Source organism: Lathyrus oleraceus, chromosome 2 (assembly GCF_024323335.1).
Source record: "Lathyrus oleraceus cultivar Zhongwan6 chromosome 2, CAAS_Psat_ZW6_1.0, whole genome shotgun sequence".
NCBI classification, from domain to species: domain Eukaryota; kingdom Viridiplantae; phylum Streptophyta; class Magnoliopsida; order Fabales; family Fabaceae; genus Lathyrus; species Lathyrus oleraceus.
Genome location: NC_066580.1, coordinates 66,473,563 through 66,496,130, shown reverse-complemented (window position 1 = coordinate 66,496,130; position 22,568 = coordinate 66,473,563). Strand labels below are relative to the sequence as shown.

At 41.0% G+C, this 22,568-nt stretch overlaps 1 protein-coding gene across 1 annotated transcript; it reads right to left on the bottom strand.

Annotated features, from left to right (window-relative positions):
- Positions 1 to 2,841: 2,841 nt before the first annotated feature.
- On the bottom strand, positions 2,842 to 4,662 carry LOC127121938 (uncharacterized). The gene is made up of 2 exons (XM_051052362.1): positions 4,221 to 4,662; positions 2,842 to 4,133 (listed from the first exon to the last, which is right to left on the bottom strand). The coding sequence occupies exons 1-2, from the start codon at positions 4,660 to 4,662 to the stop codon at positions 2,842 to 2,844; spliced, it is 1,734 nt and encodes a 577-aa protein (XP_050908319.1).
- Between the last annotated feature and the right edge of the window lie 17,906 nt (positions 4,663 to 22,568).

Genomic DNA, 22,568 nt, shown 5'->3' with positions numbered 1-22,568 from the left:
ACTGTTTTTTGATTTTAACCCTGTTCTTCTGGTGTCCGACAATTCTCTTTTGAACTGCGCGATGTAATCGCGAACCTACGAGTGAACATGTAAACACACCAAACATGAAAAATAGTTAGATAAAAACCGCGTGGGTTGCCTCCCACAAAGCGCTGCGTTTAACATCGCATGGCTCGACGGTCGTCACCCTCATCCTTGGAGACGAACATTCTCTATCAGACCACTTTCCTGTCCCTGATAGTAGTGCTTCAACCGTTGTCCATTTACTTTGAAAGTGTCCCCATTATTTGGATTTTTCAGTTCGATTGCTCCATGGGGAAACACTTTATGCACCAAAAATGGGCCAGACCACCTAGATTTCAATTTTCCTGAAAAAAGCTTTAATCTGGAGTTGAACAAGAGCACTAACTGTCCCTCGATGAACTCTTTTCTCTATAGCTTTTGACCGTGCCATTTCTTTGTCCGTTCTTTGTACATCTTAGCGTTTTTATTCGCTTCATTACGAAATTCCTCCAACTCATGGAGCTGAAGGATGCGGGACTCGCCTGCTTTTGCCAGGTCATAGTTCAAGAATTTGGATGCCCAAAATGCTTTGTGTTCCAACTCTAATGGCAAGTGACAAGCTTTACCATTAACCAACTGATACGGGGACATCCCTATGAGTATTTTAAAGGCTGTTCTGTATGCCCATAGTGTATCTTCTAACTTTAGTGCCCAATCCTTCCTAGATACGCACACATTCTTTTCTAATATTTACTTAATTTGCCTGTTGGATACTTCGACCTGGCCACTCGTTTGAGGGTGATACGGAGTGGCGATCTTGTGTTTAACATTATACTTCTTCAGCAGGTTTTCCATCAATTTGTTCAAAAAATGGGTACCCTCATCACTGATAAGTGCTCTTGGCACTCCAAATCTCGAAAAGATATTGTTTTTCAAAAATGTCACCACCACTTTAGCATCATTGGAAGGTAATGCCACAACTTCTCCCACTTGGATACATAGTCAACTGCTACTAAGATATAATTTTTTCCACAGGATGGCGGGAGTGGCCCCATAAAGTCTATTCCCCAGACATCAAACAATTCAACCTCCAACATAGCATTTTGTGGCATTTGATTTCTCTTTGAGATATTCCATGTTCTTTGACATCTGTCGCATCCTTTGACAATGTCATGGGCATCTTTGAATAGAGTAGGCCAATATAGACCTGATTGAAGAACTTTGGCTGCTGTTCGGTCTCCACTGAAATGTCCTCCGTATTCCGAATCATGACAAACTCTAAAAACATCCATTTGCTCCTCCTCCGGGACACATCTTCTGATCAGCCCATCAACTCCCTTTTTATAAAGTAATGGGTCATCCCACAAGTAAAACCTACAATCATGAACAAACTTTTTCTTCTTGTTAGAATCAAAATCGTTGGGGATTACACCCCCCACCAAATAATTCACGTAGTCCGTGAACCACGGGATACCGATAACAGCAAGTATGTGTTCATCAGCGAACTCATTCTTTATCGGTCTCTTTTCTTCTGTTTCTTCAATAGGTGACATGCGGGATAAATGATCCGCCACTATGTTTTCACACCCTCTTTTGTCTCGGATCTCAACATCAAATTCTTGTAGCAGTAAGATCCACCTGAGGAGTCTCGACTTAGAGTCTTGCTTGGCAAACAGATATTTTAAAGCGGCATGCTCTGTATACACTATAACCTTTGATCCCAACAGATACTGCCTGAACTTATCAAACGCGTAAACCACGGCTAATAACTTTTTTTCCGTGGTTGCGTAGTTCATCTGTGCTGGGTTCAACACATGGCTCGCATAGTAGGTGACATGTAACAACTTCTCTCTTCTCTATCCTAAAACTGCCCCTACAACAATATCACTAGCATCACACATGATCTCGAATGGTAGAGACTAATCTGGGGCAATAACAATGGGTGCAGAAATCAACTTACTTTTCAATGTCTCAAATGCCATGGTGCATTCTTTGTCGAACAGAAACGCCTTATCTTTAACCAACAGAGTGGTTTATTGGTTTAGAAATTTTTGAGAAATCTCTTATAAATCTACGGTAAAAACCTGCGTGTCCTAAGAAACTCCTGATGCCTTTCTCATTCACCGGGGGTGGGAGTTTAGAGATCACTTCCACTTTTGCTTGGTCCACTTTAATTCCTCTATATGAAATTTTATGTCCCAAAATTGTCCCCTCGCGAACCATGAAATGACATTTCTCCCAGTTCAGAATTAGATTGGTTTTCTGGCACCTGTCTAACATAAGAGAGAGATTAGTCAAATAGTTATCAAATGAGGATCCAAACACCGAGAAGTCATCCATGAAGACTTCCATATGCTTTTCGAGCATGTCCTCAAAAATGGACGTCATACATCGTTGAAAGGTGGTCGGGGCATTACATAGTCCGAATGGCATTCTTCGGTAAGCAAAAACACCATACAGGCAGGTGAATGTCGTCTTCTCTTGGTCTTCTGATGCTACAATAATCTGATTATACCCAGAGTATCCATCTAGAAAACAGTAGTAGTCATGCCCGGCTAGCCTCTCTAACATCTGGTCAATGAATGGCAAAGGGAAATGGTCCTTCCTCGTTCCTGTGTTCAATCTTCTATAATCAATGCATACGCACCACCCGGTTATTGTCTGTGTGGGAATTAGCTCATTTATGTCATTCTTTATCATGATTGTGCCCCCTTTTTTTGGGACAACGTGCAATGGGCTCACCCACTGACTATCCGAAATGGGATATATAAGACATGCATCCAACATCTTAACTACCTCTTTCCGAACCACTTCCTTCATTTCTGGGTTGAGTCTCCTCTACGGTTGGACTACTGGCTTGTGGTCGTCTTCCATTAATATTTTATGCATGCAAACAGTAGGGTTAATACCCTTCAAATCTTCAATTTTCCATCCAATAGTAGTTTTGTACTTTTTCAAGACTTGGATGAGCTTTTCTTCTTGGATGTCCTGAAGGCTCGAGTTTACGATAGCAGGACATTTTCCTTCAGGCTCGAGAAAGATATATTTGAGGTTGTCAGGAAGTTGTTTCAACTCTGTTTCCTTCTTAAGTTCTTCATTTTCCTCACTAGATGGAGGTAAACATAAATCTTCCCACCGTCGTGGTCTAGATCCTTTCCACGGAGTTTGCGCATACAACAAGGCAAGCACTTCAGAGTCTTTATTATATACCTCTTTATCCGACTCGAAAATGGACAAACTCAACACTCTCTCCAAAGGTGACTGGGGTGTAGGCATAAGGTTATCAAATGTCGTCACTTGATCCAAAACCTCTATAGTGTGACTTGTACAAATATCATCCTTGTACCTCATAGTGTTTCGAACATCGATTTTTAATTCTTCATCATAAACTTTTAGTGTCATTGTTCCTTCTTCGATGTTTATTAAGCACCGGCCCAACTCCAGAAAGAGTCTCCCCAGAATGAGAGAGATCTCTTCATCTTCCAGCATTTCGAGAATTACAAAATCCACCGGAAAAACAAACTTATCAATTTTTACCAGAACGTCTTCAACAATGCCATACGGTTTCTTGACTGAATGATTGGCAAATTGGAGTGTCATTCTGGTATCTTGCACAACCCCTATACCCAGTTTTTTGTAGATAGATAACGGCATGAGACTCACACTAGCTCCCAGATCAATCAGAGCTTTGTTGAATGACCTATCTCCAATAGTGCATGGGATAGTGACAGCTTCGCGATCCTTCTTTTTGATAGGAATCTTCATACCCTGAAAAATAGCACTACAAGTTTCAGTGAGGATAATTGGGTTAGTGTCGGCGGTACGCCTCTTAGAAATGATATCCTTCATGAACTTTGCATATGTAGGCATTTGTTCAAGTGCCTCCAACAACAGAATATTAATCACCAGCTTCTTGAACAACTCTAAGAACTTTTCAAAAAAGTTCTCATGTTGCCCTTTTTTCTTGTTCCGAGTGGGGAATGGGAGTTTAACAACCGGTTTGGGCTCAATGCTTGTTTCTTTCACCACTGGTTTCGATGCTGCTACTTCTTCTCTAACCACTTCATTTTCTCTTATCTCAAGGTCCACTTCGATCAATTGGTCTCTCTCTTCATCAACTTCCTCAATAACTTCCTCAGATTTACCCCTTCGGGTTGTCACAACACTCACATTATTATGCTCTCTAGGATTTGTCACGGTTGCACTAGGTAGAGCACCTTGTGCTTGAGAACTTGAAGCTAGTTGTTGAGCGATTTGCCCCATTTGAACTTCAAGATTCTTTATAGATGCTGTGGTAATTTTTTGATTGTTCCGGGTTTCTTCTTGAAATTGGACATTGTGGGTAGCCATTCTCTCAATATCAATTTCCCAATTAGCTTTCTTAGGGGCTTGTTGCTGTTGTTGTTGTTGATATTGAGTTTGGTATTGACCATGTTGAGGGGCGGTTCCTTTTTGATCTTTCCATGAGAAATTGGGATGATTTTTCCATCCCGGGTTGTATGTCTTGGAGTAAGGATTATTTGGCTTCAAGAATTTGATTTCTTCCACCTGTTGAGGAGTCGCAAAATAATAACACGTTTGGTGAGGACCACTGCAAATCTCATAGCATACAGCAGGGACCGATTGGATCTGTGCTACTGGGTGTGTGCCTATATTCATTGCCTTTAGTTTCTTATCAACTTCAGCAACTATAGAGTCTTCAATACGAATTTTATTAGTTTCCAGCTTTAAATCTATCACCCCTTATGGTTTTCTTTGACACCTATCATATAACTCCATGTGCTCATTAACAGCAATAGCTTCAATGATCTTCTTGATACCGGTGGCTGTTGAATAATTTGTGGAACCACCGGCTGTGGTATCAATTAGCTGTTTGGTCTTTATTTTCAGACCATTCACAAACATCTGCATTTGTTCGGTAGCATCCATATTATGAGTAGGGCAGGCTACCAGGACTCTCTTGAATCTCTTATAGGCATCTCCCAAAGTTTCCCCATCCTTCTGCTTAAAATTTAGAATTTCATACCTCTTCCGCAGAAATACTGACGCTGGAAAATACTCATTCAGGAATGCCTTTTCCATTTCTTCCCAAGTTGTGATGCTCCCGGTAGGTAAAGAATAAAACCATTCTTCAGCTTCTTCCGCTAAGGTAAACGGGAACATTCTCAACTTCTTGGCTTCTTCAGTGTGACCATCAATTTTTAGAGTGTTGCTCATGGTCAGAAACCTCTGCAAATGCTTGTTGGCATCTTCATTCACTTTTCCAGTAAAATGCTTCCTTTCAAGCTGATTAATGGTACTCAGGTGCAGCTGGAAATTACCCACATTCACTGGTTGGTTGACAATAGTTAATCTGCTGGTTTGAGCATTAGCCCCTCCGTAGTCTCCCAACAGTCTTTCGGCTGGCGGTGGAACAACAGCCATAGTTTCGATCTCTCTATCGGAACCTGAATCTGAGCTTGAATGGATGGGAAGTTGTTCTTCGTCTGATTCTAATCTGGCTAATCGAGCTTGTCGGAGTCTTGCCCTCAAGGTTCTCTCGATTTCTGCGTCAAAAGGAAAATCAGTTGAGGCCTTACCTCGAATACAAATATCAAACACAGATTAACTGATATAATCGAAATAAAATATTCAAAATACGGTAAATAAATTTTAGTTGCAGAGCAACAAAATTTCAATTGAGATAATTTTAAACTTATATTTGGCAATCCCCGACAACGGCGCCAAAAACTTGATCGAAAAAATAGCAAGTGTACTATTTTCACCGATTTAGTAATAATAGGGAAGTTTCCCAAAGATCGATCTCGAGGATTGCGCAGCAATATAAAAGTAAATAGTCACTCAATTGAACAAAAGTTATAGTTATGGTTTTGAAAAATTCACTGTAAGGAAAAATATAACAAATAAATATTTTCACAAGCTAATATGATATGCCAAGGTAGGTGTGTAAATATCTCCTGTAATGACCCCTTGAGTGTATATCTCCTGTAATGACCCCTTGAGTGTATATCTCCTTAATACTGAATATTACTTCAATTACCGGATCTTAAGATTATTTCCCCCTAAGTCCTCGGAGGGAAACCTTTGGTATTCAGTCTAACCTCTAAGTCCTTAGGTGATTATGATGAAACCAAACATTTTAAATTAACAAGATTAATCCGGTAACCATAGGGTATCCCTAGTCCTAGGTGATCTCTACTACGGTTTCACTGTATGAAAAACTTAACCATTGCAGTCCTGCTAATCGTTAACCATACATCAATCTTAATTTTTGCCAAAAAGAAAGGGAAAACAAACATCAGAGTCATTACATGATCAATTCAGGGACCCCCCTGGCATTGGGGGGTTTAGCCTATCATATTATTCAAATCAGATACAAGGTAAAATTGAGACATTACAAAAAGGTTGGAATTCCGTTGATCTTCAATCGCTTCCGCTCTTGAAGGATCCCCGTTCTTCGCTTCTTGTCCTCTCTTCAATCTTGATTGTTTCCCATTCTTTATCGTGTAAAAATCCCTTTCTTCCAATTCAAATCCACTGTAAATAGTTCCTGATGACAAATTTCATTACGTAAAAGTCCAAAATGCCCTCCGGGATAAGCCGTGCCAAAAACAGCAAAAGATTGGAAATTCAAGTGCCCAAGCCAACACTAGCCGTGTCAGGCAACACGCCTGGCCGTGTTTGCCTCTGGGCATAAATATGCTGTGACACGCCCCTTCAGAGAGGTTGACACGAGCCGTGTCAGCTGACACGGGCGGCCATGTCAGCTCCTTGTTTTCCATTTCTCCACCTTCTCTCCTGACGCGGCCCGTGTTGGCCAACACGGGGGCCCGTGTCAGGGCTACTGTAGGTCCATTTTTCTTCTTCTGTCGGGTCCGGAATGCCTGTTTTTCCTATCCATCCCTCCGGTGCACTTGTTTATACCTGAAATCAAAAGAACTACCACAAAAGGCCATAAAATGGAGTATGATGATGCATATAATACATGCTCCATAAATAGAGACTACAATATCAAACATATAAATAACGCAACAAAACAATAAAATAAGTGACTAATGTGTTACCGATTTCTTACAAAGGTGCCGAATGAGTATCAGAAAATAAGGAGAATTGGCCACTGATCAAGTACCTAGGACACTTTTGGGTGCTAACACCTTCCCTATGTGTAACCAACCCCCTTACCTGTAATCTCTGACATTTTATTAGTTTTGATTTGAAAACTTCTTACTTTTGGGTTTTGTTCGTACTTTTTCCCTTTTCCCTTGGAAACAATAAAAGCGCGGTGGCGACTCTTGTTAATTGATGTCTAGCTTATCCATAGCTTGATGATCATGAATTTACCACTACAAACCTGGTCTGACACCATTCAGCTTCAGTCAACTTGGCTTCCATGAGCACACGCAATGAAGGAATCTCAACCTCTACGGGGTGCACTGCTTCCATACCATAAACGAGAGAGAAAAGGGTTTCCCCTGTTGAAGTGCGGATGGATGTACGATATTCATACAAAGCAAATGGGAGCATCTCATGCCAATCCTTATATGTTACAACCATCTTCTGAATAATCTTCTTGATGTTCTTATTTGAAGCTTCAACATCCCCATTCATCCTGGGTTTGTAGGGAGAAAAATTATGGTGTGCAATCTTGAAGTCCTTGTAAAGAGCTTCCATCATATTGTTGTTCAAATTCGATCCACTATCAGTAATGATCTTACTCGGCACACCATAACGGCATATGATTTGATTCTTGATAAACCTCACAACAACCTGCTTGGTTACATTTGCATACGATGTCGCTTCAACCTATTTTGTGAAGTAGTCAATAGCCACCAAAATTAAACGATGTCCATTCGACGCTTTGGGCTCAATCATGCCAATCGTATCAATTCCCCACATGGAGAAAGGCCATGGGGAAGAGATAACATTTACCAGTGTTGGAGGAACATGAATCTTATCTGCATATATTTGACACTTATGGCATTTCTTAACAAACTTGCAACAGTCAGATTCCATTGTCAGCCAATAGTAACCTGCTCGCAACATCTTTGCCATTACATGTCCATTGGAATGAGTAGCAAAGGAACCTTCATGCACTTCAGTCATCAACAAGTCTGCTTCGTGTCTATCCACGCATCTGAGCATAACCATGTCGAAGTTTCTCTTCTATAATACCTCACCATTCAGGTATAAGTTGCCGGCTAATCTTCTCAAAGTCTTATTATCTTTGAAAGATGCCCCAGGCGGGCAAATCTGACTTTGGAGGAAATATTTGATGTCGTAATTCCACAACTTCTCATCTTTGACCTCTTCAACAACGAACACATGAGCTGATCTATCAAGATGCATCATGGTCAAATTGGGAACTTCATTCCAATACTTCACTACAATCATCGAAGCCAACGTTGCAAGAGCATCTTCCATCCGATTTTCATCTCGAGGGATATGATAAAACTCAACCTTTCTAAAGAAAGTTGAAATCCTCCTCGCATAATCTCTATATGGTATCAAACCGGGTTAATTCGTCTCCCATTTACCTTTGATTTGATTCACCACCAAAGCTGAATCTCCGAAGACATCTAAATGCTTGATTTTGAGATCAATGGCCTCTTCGAGCCCCATAATGCAAGCTTCATATTCTGCCATATTGTTTGTACACTTGAAAGTCAATCTAGTTGTAAACGAAAAATGCGTGCCTTGAGGAGTAATAATCACTGCCCTAATGCTATTACCAAATTGATTAACAGCTCCATCAAATACCATGCCCCAACAAGAACCAGGTTTTGGCCCTTCGTCAAGCAATGGTTCATCACAATCTTTCATTTTCAAGTACAAGATCTCTTGATCAGGAAAATCATATTGCACTGACTGATAATCTTCAATTGGTTGGTGAGCCAAATGGTCAACCAAGATACTACCTTCAATCGCTTTCTGAGATCGGTATTCAATATCATATTCTAATAATAACATCTGCCAACGGGCAATTCTCCCAGTTAAAGCAGGCTTCTCAAATATATACTTGATTGGGTCCATTTTGGATATCAACCAAGTGGTATGATTCAACATATACTGACGCATACGCTTAGCAGCCCAAGCCAATGCGCAACAAGTCTTCTCTAGCATAGAATACCGAGTCTCACAGTCGGTGAACTTCTTACCGGGGTAGTAAATTGCAAATTCTTTCTTTCCAGTCTCATCTTGCTGACCTAGAACACAACCCATACTATCTTCAAGCACAGTCAAATACATGATCAACGGTCTTCCTTCCACAAGCGAAGACAAAATCGGAGGCTCAAGCAGATATTCCTTGATACTATCAAAAGCTTTCTGGCAATCTTCGGTCCAATCACAAGACTTATCTTTCTACAGAAGCTTGAATATAGGCGCATATGTGGCAGTCATGTGTGAAATGAATCTTGAGATATAATTCAAGCAGCCGAGAAAACCTCTGAATTGCTTCTTAGTTTTGGGCGCATGCATCTCTTGTATTGCTTTGACCTTGGCAGGATCAACCTCAATACCCTTCTCACTGACAATAAAGCCCAACAACTTACCAGCACGAACACCAAAAGTACACTTATTGGGATTCAAGCGGAGTTTATACTTCCTCAACCGCTGGAATAGCTTCAACAAATGCTCAACATGTTCCTCTTCATCAATTGATTTAGCAATCATGTGATCAACATAAACTTCGATCTCTTTATGTATCATATCATGAAAAAGAGTAGTCATTGCTCTCTGGTAAGTTGCACCAGCATTCTTTAAACCGAAAGGCATCACTCTATAACAGAATATTCCCCATGGTGTAATGAATGTGGTCTTCTCCATATCTTCGGGTGCCATCTTGATCTGATTATATCCGGAAAATACATCCATAAACGAAAAGACTTTGAATTTAGCAGTATTGTCTACCAACATACCAATGTGTGGCAGAGGGAAATCATCTTTCAGACTGACTTTATTCAAATCTCTATAGTCAACACACATGCGGACTTTTCCATCTTTCTTCGGCACAAGCATAATATTGGCCACCCATTGCGGATACTCAGCGGTCACAAGGAAACCGACATCAATCTGTTCCTGCACTTCTTCTTTGATCTTCACTGCCATATCAGGATGCGTTCTTCTCAACTTCTTCTTGACTGGTGGGCATTCTGGCTTGAACGACAATCTATGCTCCATAATCTCAGAATCCAAACCAGGCATGTATTGATAGGACCAAGCAAACACATATGAATACTCTCGAAGAAGATCAACCAACCCCTTCTTCGCATCTGGACATAGTCGAGACCCAATCTTGACTTCCTTCACATCATCCTCGAAACCCAAATTGACTAAATCAATCTGCTCTTCGAACGACTGAATGGTCTTTTCATCATGCTCAAGAAGACGAGATAATTCTTCACTCACTTCTTCATCACTTTCCTCCTCGGCCTCAAACACAGGGAATTCAAAATTTGGAGAAGGAGAAGGATCATTGTATTCAATGAGGTTAGAAACCAACCTGCATAATGATTTGATATTTCGATTTTAGAGAAGTGAACTTGTGACCAAATATTATGCAGATGGACAATTATATTATTTATTTATGTTTTTTGTGATTACCATTTTCAGAATAAAGCAAAAAGTAAAAACAAAACATCATAGATGTGGATGAATAGAATTAATTTTATTAATGATCAATTTCAAAATGTCCAAACAATGTTCACTTCTCCCTTAGGCATAGGAGAAGGATTTTTTGAAAACATATAAAAGCAATTACTTAGATTGATGCAAAATAACAGGAATATCAACAGCAGTCCAATTGTTGCAAGCCTTTCCATGCATCACAAAATTGGTGCAGTCTTCCTCTTCGTCATCCTCTAGCACAACAGCTAAGTGTTGTTCATTGCCATGAATGAACCCTCCGCTACGGAAGCTAAGTTGCATATCCTCAGACCTTGTAGTTGACAAACCTTGCCGAAAACCCAGGCCGATTCTACCTTTGTTGTCGGAGACCTCTACCATGCGCCCCCACTGATACACTTTCCCTCTTAAACAATCTTCCTTGCATCTTTCAATGAGGACATGGGTGCCCCAACTCTCTTTTCAATAGTAATAGATAAGGCTTGGAACGGAGTTCCAACCTCATCCTTAGCTTCAACATAAGAGAAAGATGACAAGTGGCTAACCAACATCGCCTTCTCTCCTCCAATGATAACAAGCTTCCCATTCTTCACAAATTTGAGCTTCTGATGCAATATGGAGTCTAACAACTCCCGCCTCGTGGATCCATGGCCTTCCCAACAGACAACTGTAGGCCGGGGGGATATCCATTACTTGTAAAGTAATCTGAAAATCACTCGGACCTATTTTCCCTTGAAGGTCCACTTCACCTATAACTGTTTTGCATGAACCGTCAAAAGCTTTGATGATTACACCACTATACCTCATGGGCGCTCCTTGATATGATAGCTTTGACAAAGTTGACTCCGGCAACACATTCAATGATGACCCAGTGTCAACAAGCACATTAGACAAAGCATCACCTTTGCAATTCATAGAGATATGCAAAGCCAGATTATGATTCCTACCCTCCTCGAGGAGTTCCTCATCACAGAAGCTGAGATTGTTGTAGGAAGTGATGTTAGTCACAATATGATCAAACTGATCCACCGTAACATCATGTTCCACAAACGCTTGCTCAAGAACTCTTTGCAGTGCTTCTCTATGCGCTTCTGAATTCATAAGCAAAGACAGTGCTGAAATCTTTGAGGGGGTTTGGAGCAACTGCTCCACCATATTAAACTCGCTCTTCTTGATCAGACGAAGTACCTCATCATCATCATTAGCCTTCAAATTGCTAGATTCACTAGACTTACCCTTTGAAGCACTAACCAGATCTACAGCAGGCACTTCCAGTTCCTTACTGACAGCTGATTCTTCTTTGTCTTTTGGGAACACCGACCCAAACACACGACCACTGTGGGTCATCTTGGTAACATCAGCAATGCTCACTACAGAGCTGTTCGTAGGCAATAGGACCTCTTGACCATCCTTCATCATTATTGCATTGTACTGATACGGAACAACTTTATCAGATGAATACGGGACTGGACCTGCTAACCATATAACCAACGACGATACTGATCTGTTGCTGACGTTGTTACTGTTACTGCTATCATATTGAATCACCAATCTCTCTGGTTGATTCAAAATGGGCACTATGACATTGACATCGTCATCTACATGACGAGATTGAACAATTTGGATCATGCCTTCATCCATCATCCGCTGGATGTCCCTCTTCACAACCATACATCCTCGGGGATTAACACTGCAAATAGCACAACCATCATGGTCATGCTCACAATCACTCACCATACAAATGTCATTATGTATCTGTACCAAGGACCTCCGGATGAAACAAACATCAAACACTTTAAACTCTCTAGGACAACCGTCCATCATATTAACAGAAGAATTCCTATGAGTGGGTAGTGGATTTGCTTTCACGTTTGGTGCACGGTCCTCAAAGGACATCATTCCACTCTTTATCAGCTTTTGAACCTCATACTTGAGCAGATAGCAGTTCTCAATATCATGTCCGGGTGCTCCTTGGCGAAAAGCACAATGGAGTTCAGGTTTGTACCACCATGGAAGTGGTTCTGGAATTTGTGGAGGGTTTCTCGGTTGGAGTAGGTTCTTAAGAACCAAATATGGATACAACTCTGCATAAGTCATAGGAATTGGGTCAAAAGAGACCTTCTTCCTCTCAAAGTTTTGTTGATGATGATTGTTGGTATTGTTGTTGTTGTAGGTGTTTGCTCGTTGTTGCGGTTGTTGTTGTTGACGTTGTTGTTGTTGCTAAATTGGTGTTGTTTGATTATTCGAAAATATAGGAATGACTGAAGATACTTGATGATGGTGTTCACGGGGTGATTGATTCCTTCTGATTTGAGGCCTCCTCTGCCTCCCACTGGTTATTGCATTAGCTCCGCTATCTTTCTTCTTCCCAAAGCTACTGCCATATCTCTTACTCGGCGATATCTCTTTCTTCGTCCCAAAGCTACTGTCATTTCCTTCTCCTCTAAAGGAGGAGTGATCTTAGCAGCCAACTCTCTCCACCTCTACGCGTACTCTTTGAGTGTCTCTTTATCCTTCTGAGACATAGACCTCAATTGGTCTCTATCAGGCGCCATATCCACGTTGTACTTATACTGTTTGACAAAAGCTTCTCCTAAGTCGTTGAAAGTGCGAATGCTTGTACTGTCCAACCCCATATACCAACGGAGCGCAGCACCGATCAAACTGTCTTATAAATAATGGATCAACAGTTGATCGTTGTTAGTTTGGGTATATATCTTGTGGGCATACATCACTAGATGACTGAGTGAACATGTGTTCCCTTTGTATTTTTCAAAGTCAGACACTTTGAATTTCACCGAAATCTTCACATTCGACACTAGACATAACTCAGCAGCACTTTTCCCAAACAAATCCTTACCTCTTAACATCTTCAACTCCTTGCGCAACTCAAGAAATTGATCCTTCATCTCGTCCATTTTCTCATAAACATCCGGACCCTCAGACGGCTCGGAATGATAAATGGTGTCCTCTCTACGAGGTAAGGTATGCACAACGAGAGGTAACACAGACATGACCGGACTAAATGCCGGCATGGAAGCAAAAGTAGGCGCAAAGCCTTTAGGCATGAAGTTAGACGACGTTCCCCACGGGAATTCGGCAGGCATAGCAGGCGCAAAATGAGCGGTAGCAGCAGGCATGGTAGAAGTAACCACTTCTGAAATGACAGTCCTTTGAGGAGGAGGAGTTGCAGGCGTTGGATAAGATTGACTCTGAGCATCTAGCACTGACTCCATCATGGCATTCAATTGAGCAATCTCGTCTTTCAAATCTCTGTTATCTTTCTCAAGATGTTCCATGATTCTCAGATGATTCACGCGAGTGTTGTACCGATGAGTCAACTTGGCTGAAGCACAAAAGAAACACCAATGAGACATCTGGCGAAAGAGAAACCTGCTTATGCAAATGATGCATGAAATGCAATGCTTGTTTGTTTATTTTCAAGGAACTTACTATATCATTTACATATATATATATATATATATATATATATATATATATATATATATATATATATATATATATATATATATATATATATATATATATATATATATATATATATATATATATATATATATATATATATACTTAACAACAATTGCAACAATTTGATATGACCATAAAAATATCTTTTCATTTATATAATTGGAAGGATTACACTGAGTACAACTTCAGAAACCAAATGAAAAAATACAAGAGAAAAGAAGACTAGTCATCCTAAGGATCCCTAACAACAACGTCAGAAGATCTGGCTGAAGGTGTGTACTTCCTTCGAATGCATCGAATCTCGGTCTCAAAAGAAGCCTTCATCTGAGTCTTCTCGAGGACAAGATGATCAATAATCTTCTTCCAAGCAACGGAAGGCGGAGGTATGCTAGAAGATGAAACCTCTGGCTCTCTATGTCTCTTTGTCACTCGGTCTTCAAGTAGCTCAATAAGTGCATCCTTGTCCTTAGACTCCAATTGTAACTCCTCATGCTTCTTTCTCAAAGCACGGAAACACTCTTCCCACATATCTTTCTCTTGCTTCATCTCGGCGAGTGCGTCTTCCAACTCCTCTACATCTTGGTTAGGGAGAGTTAATGGCTCAACCACAACCATAAACATAGGTCTCTCATAGGGATAAGGCATCTTCTACTCCAAAGCTCTCTTTTTCACCCAAAGAGTGTAAGCTTCCAAAGCTACACAATTGCGCGAACCAAGCTCGGATCTTCCTTTCCTATGCACATTATGCCAAACATGCACAATCCTCTGCTTCAAATGTTGGGGATCTTTACCCTCTTGATATAAAATACCTTCTAACAACATGTTATTAGGTTTGTCTCTCAAGGGGAACCCAAGTTGACGACGAGCCAAAGCAGGGTTGTAGTTAATTCCTCCTTGTGTACCAATGAGAGGCACATTAGAGAATCCACCACAACAACCAATAATCTCCAAACAGCTCAAAGAAGGATCATACTGTCATACGGTGAACTGACTTTGTGTGTTTAAGCTTTGGAAAGCAAATGTCGCGGATAGCAAGAGTCGCCACCGACTTTTCTTTTATCCAATAAGGAAAGGTGGAAAAGAACAGGAAAGACCTTAATTAGATTTTGGGTTCGGGAGGTACATTATACAAAGGGAAGGTGTTAGCACCCTTTGTATCCATGGTTATCCATGGGCTCTTAGTTGCTGGATCACTTATGTTTGTCTGAAAAAAGTGTTTGTGAATTGCTTAAAAAATGTTTTGAAAAGAGAGTTTAACTTTGTAATGATTCTTGTACGAATGTATACAAAGTATTTATCTCGTTTAATTTTGAAAGCGGTTTAGAAAAATATAACTTGGCAATGATTCTAGTACGAATGTATACCAAGTGGTGATTTTCTAGTATTCGCAAAGTGTGAGGTATGAAAAATGTTTTAGGTTGTGAGCCAGCAATTAAGAGTTATACCTACCCAAGGCCTTTATGGGCATTTCCTATCCTTATGAGGGTAAAACTGTCCTTACTATTGAGAAGTAAGTAGTTTTATCCTTTGGATGTAAAAGGGTCATCGTAGGGTCATCGATTGGTCATTGAAGGCAACATTTGTAAGGATACCTTAGCATTCGAAGGGACGATCATCATTTAACCGTAGGCTACAACGACGGGTCACCGAGGGACAAAATCATATATTCGCAGGCAACATCCGAGGGACGATGATTTATTTTATAGGGACATGATGATTTAATCGAAGGGTCTTTGCTAAGTGTATCCCCCACATTCGCGGGACATGACCATAATACCGTAATACCGTAAGGTAACAAAGAGAGGTCCAAGATCACATATTCAAAGGCAATATTTTACAATCAATTAGGTAGTTGTAATCAATTAGGTAATTAGGTCCACATTATAATCAATTAGGTAATTAGGGTGAATCTCCCCAAGGGTATCCCACAAATAAAGTGGAATACCTAGCAAGCTACCTTTTCCGGGAGTATGTGAACCCTTACAAAATTCAGCAAACAGGTCAGAATACCAAATCAGGGTGCAATCAAGAGTCGCACCAAATAAAAGGCATCACAACAGAAATAGTATCAGGTAAATAATGCATGATTACAATAAAACATGTCAGCTAAGCAAAAATCAGAACGAAAAAAGCAGCGACTGTCATGTTCGCTGCTACCTCGCCTAGCGAGGGCTTGGCGAACACTCGCTACATGTTCGCTTAGCGATGTGCTAGCGAACGGTTGCGGGTTTTGAATTTTAGAACAGTACGATTCCAGCAAGCTTCACACCCTATGGCATCCATCACAGAAATTACATGGTTAAACGTTCAAGATATTCATACATACTTAAATTCACATGCAAAACTTAAGATACTTTATAAATTCAATCATAATGCCACATGCAAATTAAGAACATAAAGCGGTAATAGTAATGCAAACCTGTTTGCAATTGAATTGCAACCTTGAATTGGCAAGTCACTCTTAGGGTTGGCGCCGGATTGAGTTGGGCGGAGATAACCTTGGTGCAGATGAGTTTCCTTCAGGGTTTCCTTTAGGGTTGCTCTGAATTCTCTGGGTTAGCCTCCAGGGTTTGCTGTCTGTGAGTGTTTTCCTCTCTCCTCCGTTTTCGTTCCGTTTTCCTTCTCCTTTTTCCTCCTTTCTTCTTTTTCTGACTGAAGTGCTGGTATTTATAATGCTTTTTCGTGACCTAATGGGCTCAGAATGAAGCCCAAAATTTCTGGTGTTCGCAAGCTTCGCTAGGCGAGTGGTGCAGCGAAGGGTTCGCTAGGCGAAGGATTCTGCTCGCCTAGCGAGCAAGCTAGTTTAGGCCATTTTCTGGATTTGGCCATCTGTGTGCTGGGTCTTTGTTCCTTTAAGATCAATGCCTTGAAAAATAAGTTGGAGTGCCTTGAAAAATGCCTTGCAATATTAACGGGCAAATTTTGGGGTATGACAACTGCCCCTGTTCAATATTCTTGAACCGAGAGAGTTAGAATGGTGTGTACGCCATTCGTGGTCTGGAGGTGGAAGATTATTGAACACTAGAATGCCCCAAAAATTTGCACTTGTTAATCAAAGGTTAGTCTTGATGGAGATGGGCTTAAAGATGCCATCCAGGAAGTTTGATGATGAAAGATCAGAATGGGTCATACATTGCTGGGGATAAAGGATCAGAATGGATCGTACGCTAGATCGTATCTGAGTTGCAGAATGATCCGTACGTTAGGCTTTATCTGACGAAGGTAGAATCAGAATGGATCATATGCTAGATCGTATCTGAGTTGAAGATCCAAATGGGTCGTACGTTAGACCGTATTGGAGTTGCAGAATGAGCCGTACGTTAGGCTGTATCTGAAGAGGGGTCAGAATGGATCGTACGTTAGATCGTATCTGAGTTGAAGATCCAAATGGGTCGTACGTTAGACCGTATTGGAGTTGCAGAATGAGTCGTACGTTAGGCTGTATCTGAAGAGGGGTTAGAATGGATCGTACGTTAGATCGTATATGAGTTGAAGATCCAAATGGGTCGTACGTTAGACCGTATTGGAGTTGCAGAATGAGCCGTACGTTAGGCTGTATCTGAAGAAAGTAGTCGTACGCTAGACTACACCTCGGAATGTACCGTACGCTAGGCAGTATCTAAGGATTTGAAGATCCAAATGGGTCATACGCTAGACCGTATTGGAGTTGCAGAATGAGCCGTACGTTAGGCTGTATCTGAAGAAGAAAGTAGTCGTACGCTAGACTACACCCCGGAATGTACCGTACGCTAGGCAGTATCTGAGGATTTGAAGATCCAAATGGGTCGTACGCTATACCGTATTGGAGTTGCAGAATGAGCCGTACGTTAGGCTGTATCTGAAGAAGAAAGTAGTCGTACGCTAGACTACACCCCGGAATGTACCGTACGCTAGGCAGTATCTGAGGATTTGAAGATCAGAATGGATCGTACGTTAGATCGTATCTGAGTTGCAGAATGAGCCGTACGTTAGGCTGTATCTGATGAAGAAAGTAGTCGTACACTAGACTACACCCTGGAATGTACCGTATGCTAGGTAGTATCTGAGGATTTGAAGATCAGAATGGATCGTACGTTAGATCGTATCTGAGTTGCAGAATGAGCCGTACGTTAGGCTGTATCTGATGAAGAAAGTAGTCGTACGCTAGACTACACACCGGAATGTACCGTACGCTAGGCAGTATCTGAGGATTTGAAGGTCCAAATGGGTCGTACGCTAGACCGTATTGAAGTTGCAGAATGAGCCGTACGTTAGGCTGTATCTGAAGAAGAAAGTAGTCGTACGCTAGACTACACCCCGGAATGTACCGTACGCTAGGCAGTATCTGAGGATTTGAAGATCCAAATGGGTCGTACGTTAGACCGTATTGGAGTAGTTGAAGGAGTCATATGTTGGGCCGAATCAGAATGAACCGTACGTTAGGCTGTATTTGATAATATTTGTATATGTTGTATTTGCAATAAATGTCTGGGGTGGGCTTAAAGATGCCACCATTAGGAGGATATCAGAATGCTTGTCAGAATGAATGTTCATATAGACTATATCTGAGGGATGTATTTGAATCTTGAACGTAATCGATAAAGATATCCGTCTGAATTGGATCTTTATTTTGACTGTATCAGGAGGATAATTAACCTGAAAAATAAAGTTAGCTTCATGCTATGTCATGATGCATGAGATGTTTTATGCTTTCGGAAATAAATGTGAATGTTGTATGCATGCGTATGCTGTGAAATGATGTAATGAATGAATTATGCATGAGGAAGGTTCTTCCAGGGGAAAATAAATCCCAATATTCTGGTTGGAGATATTTGTATTGATGACCCTTTCTTAGCTAGGGATACTTGATTTCTGTCTGATGGTAGAGATATTTAACAGAGCCTGGCTGGGGATGGAAGAGATGATCAGTCTGTCTAGTGATGCCAATTTCTTCTAGGGAGTAACTGGTTTTGCTGGGGAATAGAATTAGCAATCGGATTCGTTGGAAAGCATGGTTAGACCTTCTCCTCGATCCTGAAGTCTTTTAGTAATTGCTATTTCCGTTTTATGCATGTATTTTGATAAACATCGATCATATTCAAATGCATATATCAATTCAAATTAAATCAATGGACGTTTACGCAAACAAAACAGAGAAAGTAAAACAAAAGCATCTTTTTGGAAATGAAATGGTATTGATTTTGAAAGAGGGCCTATAAACAGGCAATTTGAATACATGGAGACAGAAATCCTAGTAAGAGGAAATTGTCGAGAACATAAAGAAAAAGCTATGAAGGAAAAGCGCTGTGGGTTTTAATTCTACTACTGTCATTATGTCTTCAAGCATCTCATCTCCTGCTGTCGGATAGAAGTGATTGGCTTGTTCAGTCCCTTGAACTTGGATGAAGCTGTCTGAGAACAGGACATAGTCATACGCTTTTAATCCTTAATTTTTGCCTGGACCGCCTTTTCAGGTTTTCAGTCCACCAGGATACCCTTTTTTTGCCCAAGCCGCCTTTTCAGGTTTTCGACTTGCCGGGTGTACATTTTTATATGTTTATCCCTAATTTTTGCCCGAACCCTTTTGGTTCGCCGGGATGCCCTTACTTTTGCCTAGGTACATCGACCTAGCGGGTCTCTTTTATGCGTAGTATTTTTTGACTATGTCTGCATTCACAGGATGTGGGAAGTCTTCGCCATCCATCGTAGCAAGTATCATGGCTCCACCAGAGAATACCTTCTTAACTACAAATGGCCATTCGTATGTGGGAGTCCATTGTCCCCTTGGATCACTTTGTGGTAGAATGATACGCTTGATCACCAAGTCGGCGATTTGATACACCCGTCTTTTGACTTTTTTGTTGAATGCCTGGGTCATGCGCTTCTGATATATCTGCCCATGACAAACAGCCGCAAGTCTCTTTTCATCAATCAAATTTATCTGATCGAGTCGAGTCTGAATCCATTCATCCTCATCTAAGCTTGCCTCTTTCATGATTCTTAGAGAGGGAATCTGAACTTCCACTGGTAAAACGGCTTCCATTCCGTAGACTAAAGAGAAAGGAGTTGCCTCTGTCGAAGTGCGATAACCATGAAGAGCAAATGGTAACATCTCATGCCAGTCTTTGTATGTTACTGTCATCTTTTGTATAATCTTCTTAATATTCTTATTAGCAGCTTCTACGGGCCATTCATCTTTGGCCGGTACGGAGAAGAGTTATGGTGTTTTATCTTGAATTGCGTGCAGAGTTCAGTAATCATCTTGTTGTTCAAATTAGTGCCATTGTCAGTGATAACTCTTTCAGGGATGCCATATCGACAAATAAGACTATTCTTGATGAACCGTGCCACCATATTCTTAGTGACAGAAGCAAATGAGGCTGTCTCTACCCACTTTGTAAAGTAATCAATAGCAACAAGGATGAAACGATGTCCATTAGAAGCAGTAGGTTTAGTCTCTCCGATCATATCAATGCCCCACATTGCAAAGGGCCAAGGGGCTGTCAACACGTTCAATGGAGCAGGAGGCACATGTACTTTATCCGCATAGATCTGGCACTTGTGATAAGTTCTGGAGTGATGGTGGCAATCAACTTCCATGGTAGACCAATAATACCCTGATCTCAGAATCTTCTTGGCCATTGTATGTCCACTAGAATAAGTCCCAAAAATACCGTCATGCATGTCTTCCATAATCTTTTCTGTTTCCTTTTTATCCACACAACGAAGCAGAGTCGAATCATGATTACGTTTGTATAATACTCCATTACTCAGAAAGAATTTAGCGGAGAACTTCCTCAGAAATTTTCTGTCATTGATGGATGCCCCTTCAGGGTATTCCTGAGCTTCTAAATATCTTTTTACTTCATGGAACCAAGGTTTCTCTTCTACTTCATCCGCGTTAAGTTCATAACAATATGCTGGTTCATCTAGTCGCTCAATGGTGATCATGGGAGCTTCATTGTCCCATCTGACTCTGAACATAGATGACATGGTGGCCAAAACGTCTGCCAACTGATTCTCCTCTCGTGGAATATGTTCGAATGTAATCTCTTCAAAATATGGGATTAATGTCAACACCCGTTCTCGATAAGGGATGAGATTCAGATGTTTTGTGTCCCATGCTCCTTTGCTCTGACTGATTACCAAAGCTGAGTCTCCATACACACTCAAAAACTTGATTCTCAGGTCTATAGCGGCTCTGAGTCCCAAAATACATGATTCATACTCAGCCATATTGTTGGTACAATCAAAACATAGTCTAGCAGTGAAGGGCGTATGGCAACCCTTGGGAGAAATAATTACAATGCCCACACCGTTGCCCAATGCATTAGAAGATCCGTCAAAAACCATAGTCCATCGGGATTCCCTTTCGGGTCCTTCATTCGGCCCAGGTTCTTCATAATCAGCAACAAGCATGACATCCTCATCTGGGAACTCAAAATTTATAGATTGGTAATCATCCACTGCTTGATGAGCCAAATGATCAGCTAGCACGCTTCCTTTGATTGCTTTCTGGGTAGTATACTGGATATCATACTCTGTTAAAATCATATGCCATCTTGCTATTCTTCCGGAGAGGGCAGGTTTCTCAAATATGTATTTGATAGGATCCATCTTAGAAATCAACAGAGTGGTATGATTCAACATATACTGTCTTAGTCAGCGAGTAGCCCAGGCCAGAGCACAGCAAGTTCTCTCGAGCAGTGAGTATCTTGTTTCACAGTCGGTAAACTTTTTGCTAAGGTAGTATATGGCATGCTCTTTTCGACCAGACTCGTCATGTTGCCCCAACACACACCCCATTGAATTTTCTAACACGGTCAAATACATAATTAGAGGTCTTCCTTCAACCGGTGGCATCAGAATTGGAGGTTCTTGGAGGTACTTCTTGATTTTGTCAAAAGCTTCTTGACATTCATCATTCCATATCATCTCTTGATTTTTCCTCAGTAACTTGAAGATGGGTTTGCAGGTAGCGGTCAAATGGGAGATAAACCGGGCAATGTAATTCAAACGTCCCAAGAAACCTCTGACTTCTTTATCTGTACCGGGAATTGGCATTTCTTGAATAGCTCTCACCTTGGCCGGGTCAACCTCAATTCCTCTGCCACTGACAATAAATCCCAAGAGTTTACCGGATCTTACTCCAAAGGTGCATTTGTTCGGGTTCAATCTCAGCTTGTATTTCTTCAACCTCTCAAACAATTTGTACAAATGGTCGAGATGTTCTTCTTCAGTATGAGATCTGGCTATCATGTCATCCACATATACTTCTATTTCATGATGAATCATATCATGGAACAAAACCACCATAGCACGCTGGTACGTTGCCCCGGCGTTCTTTAAACCGAATGGCAATACTTTGTAACAGAAAGTGCCCCATTACGTCACAAACGTAGCTTTCTCCATGTCTTCAGGTGCCATCTTAATCTGGTTATAACCCGAGAATCCATCCATGAAGGAGAATACTT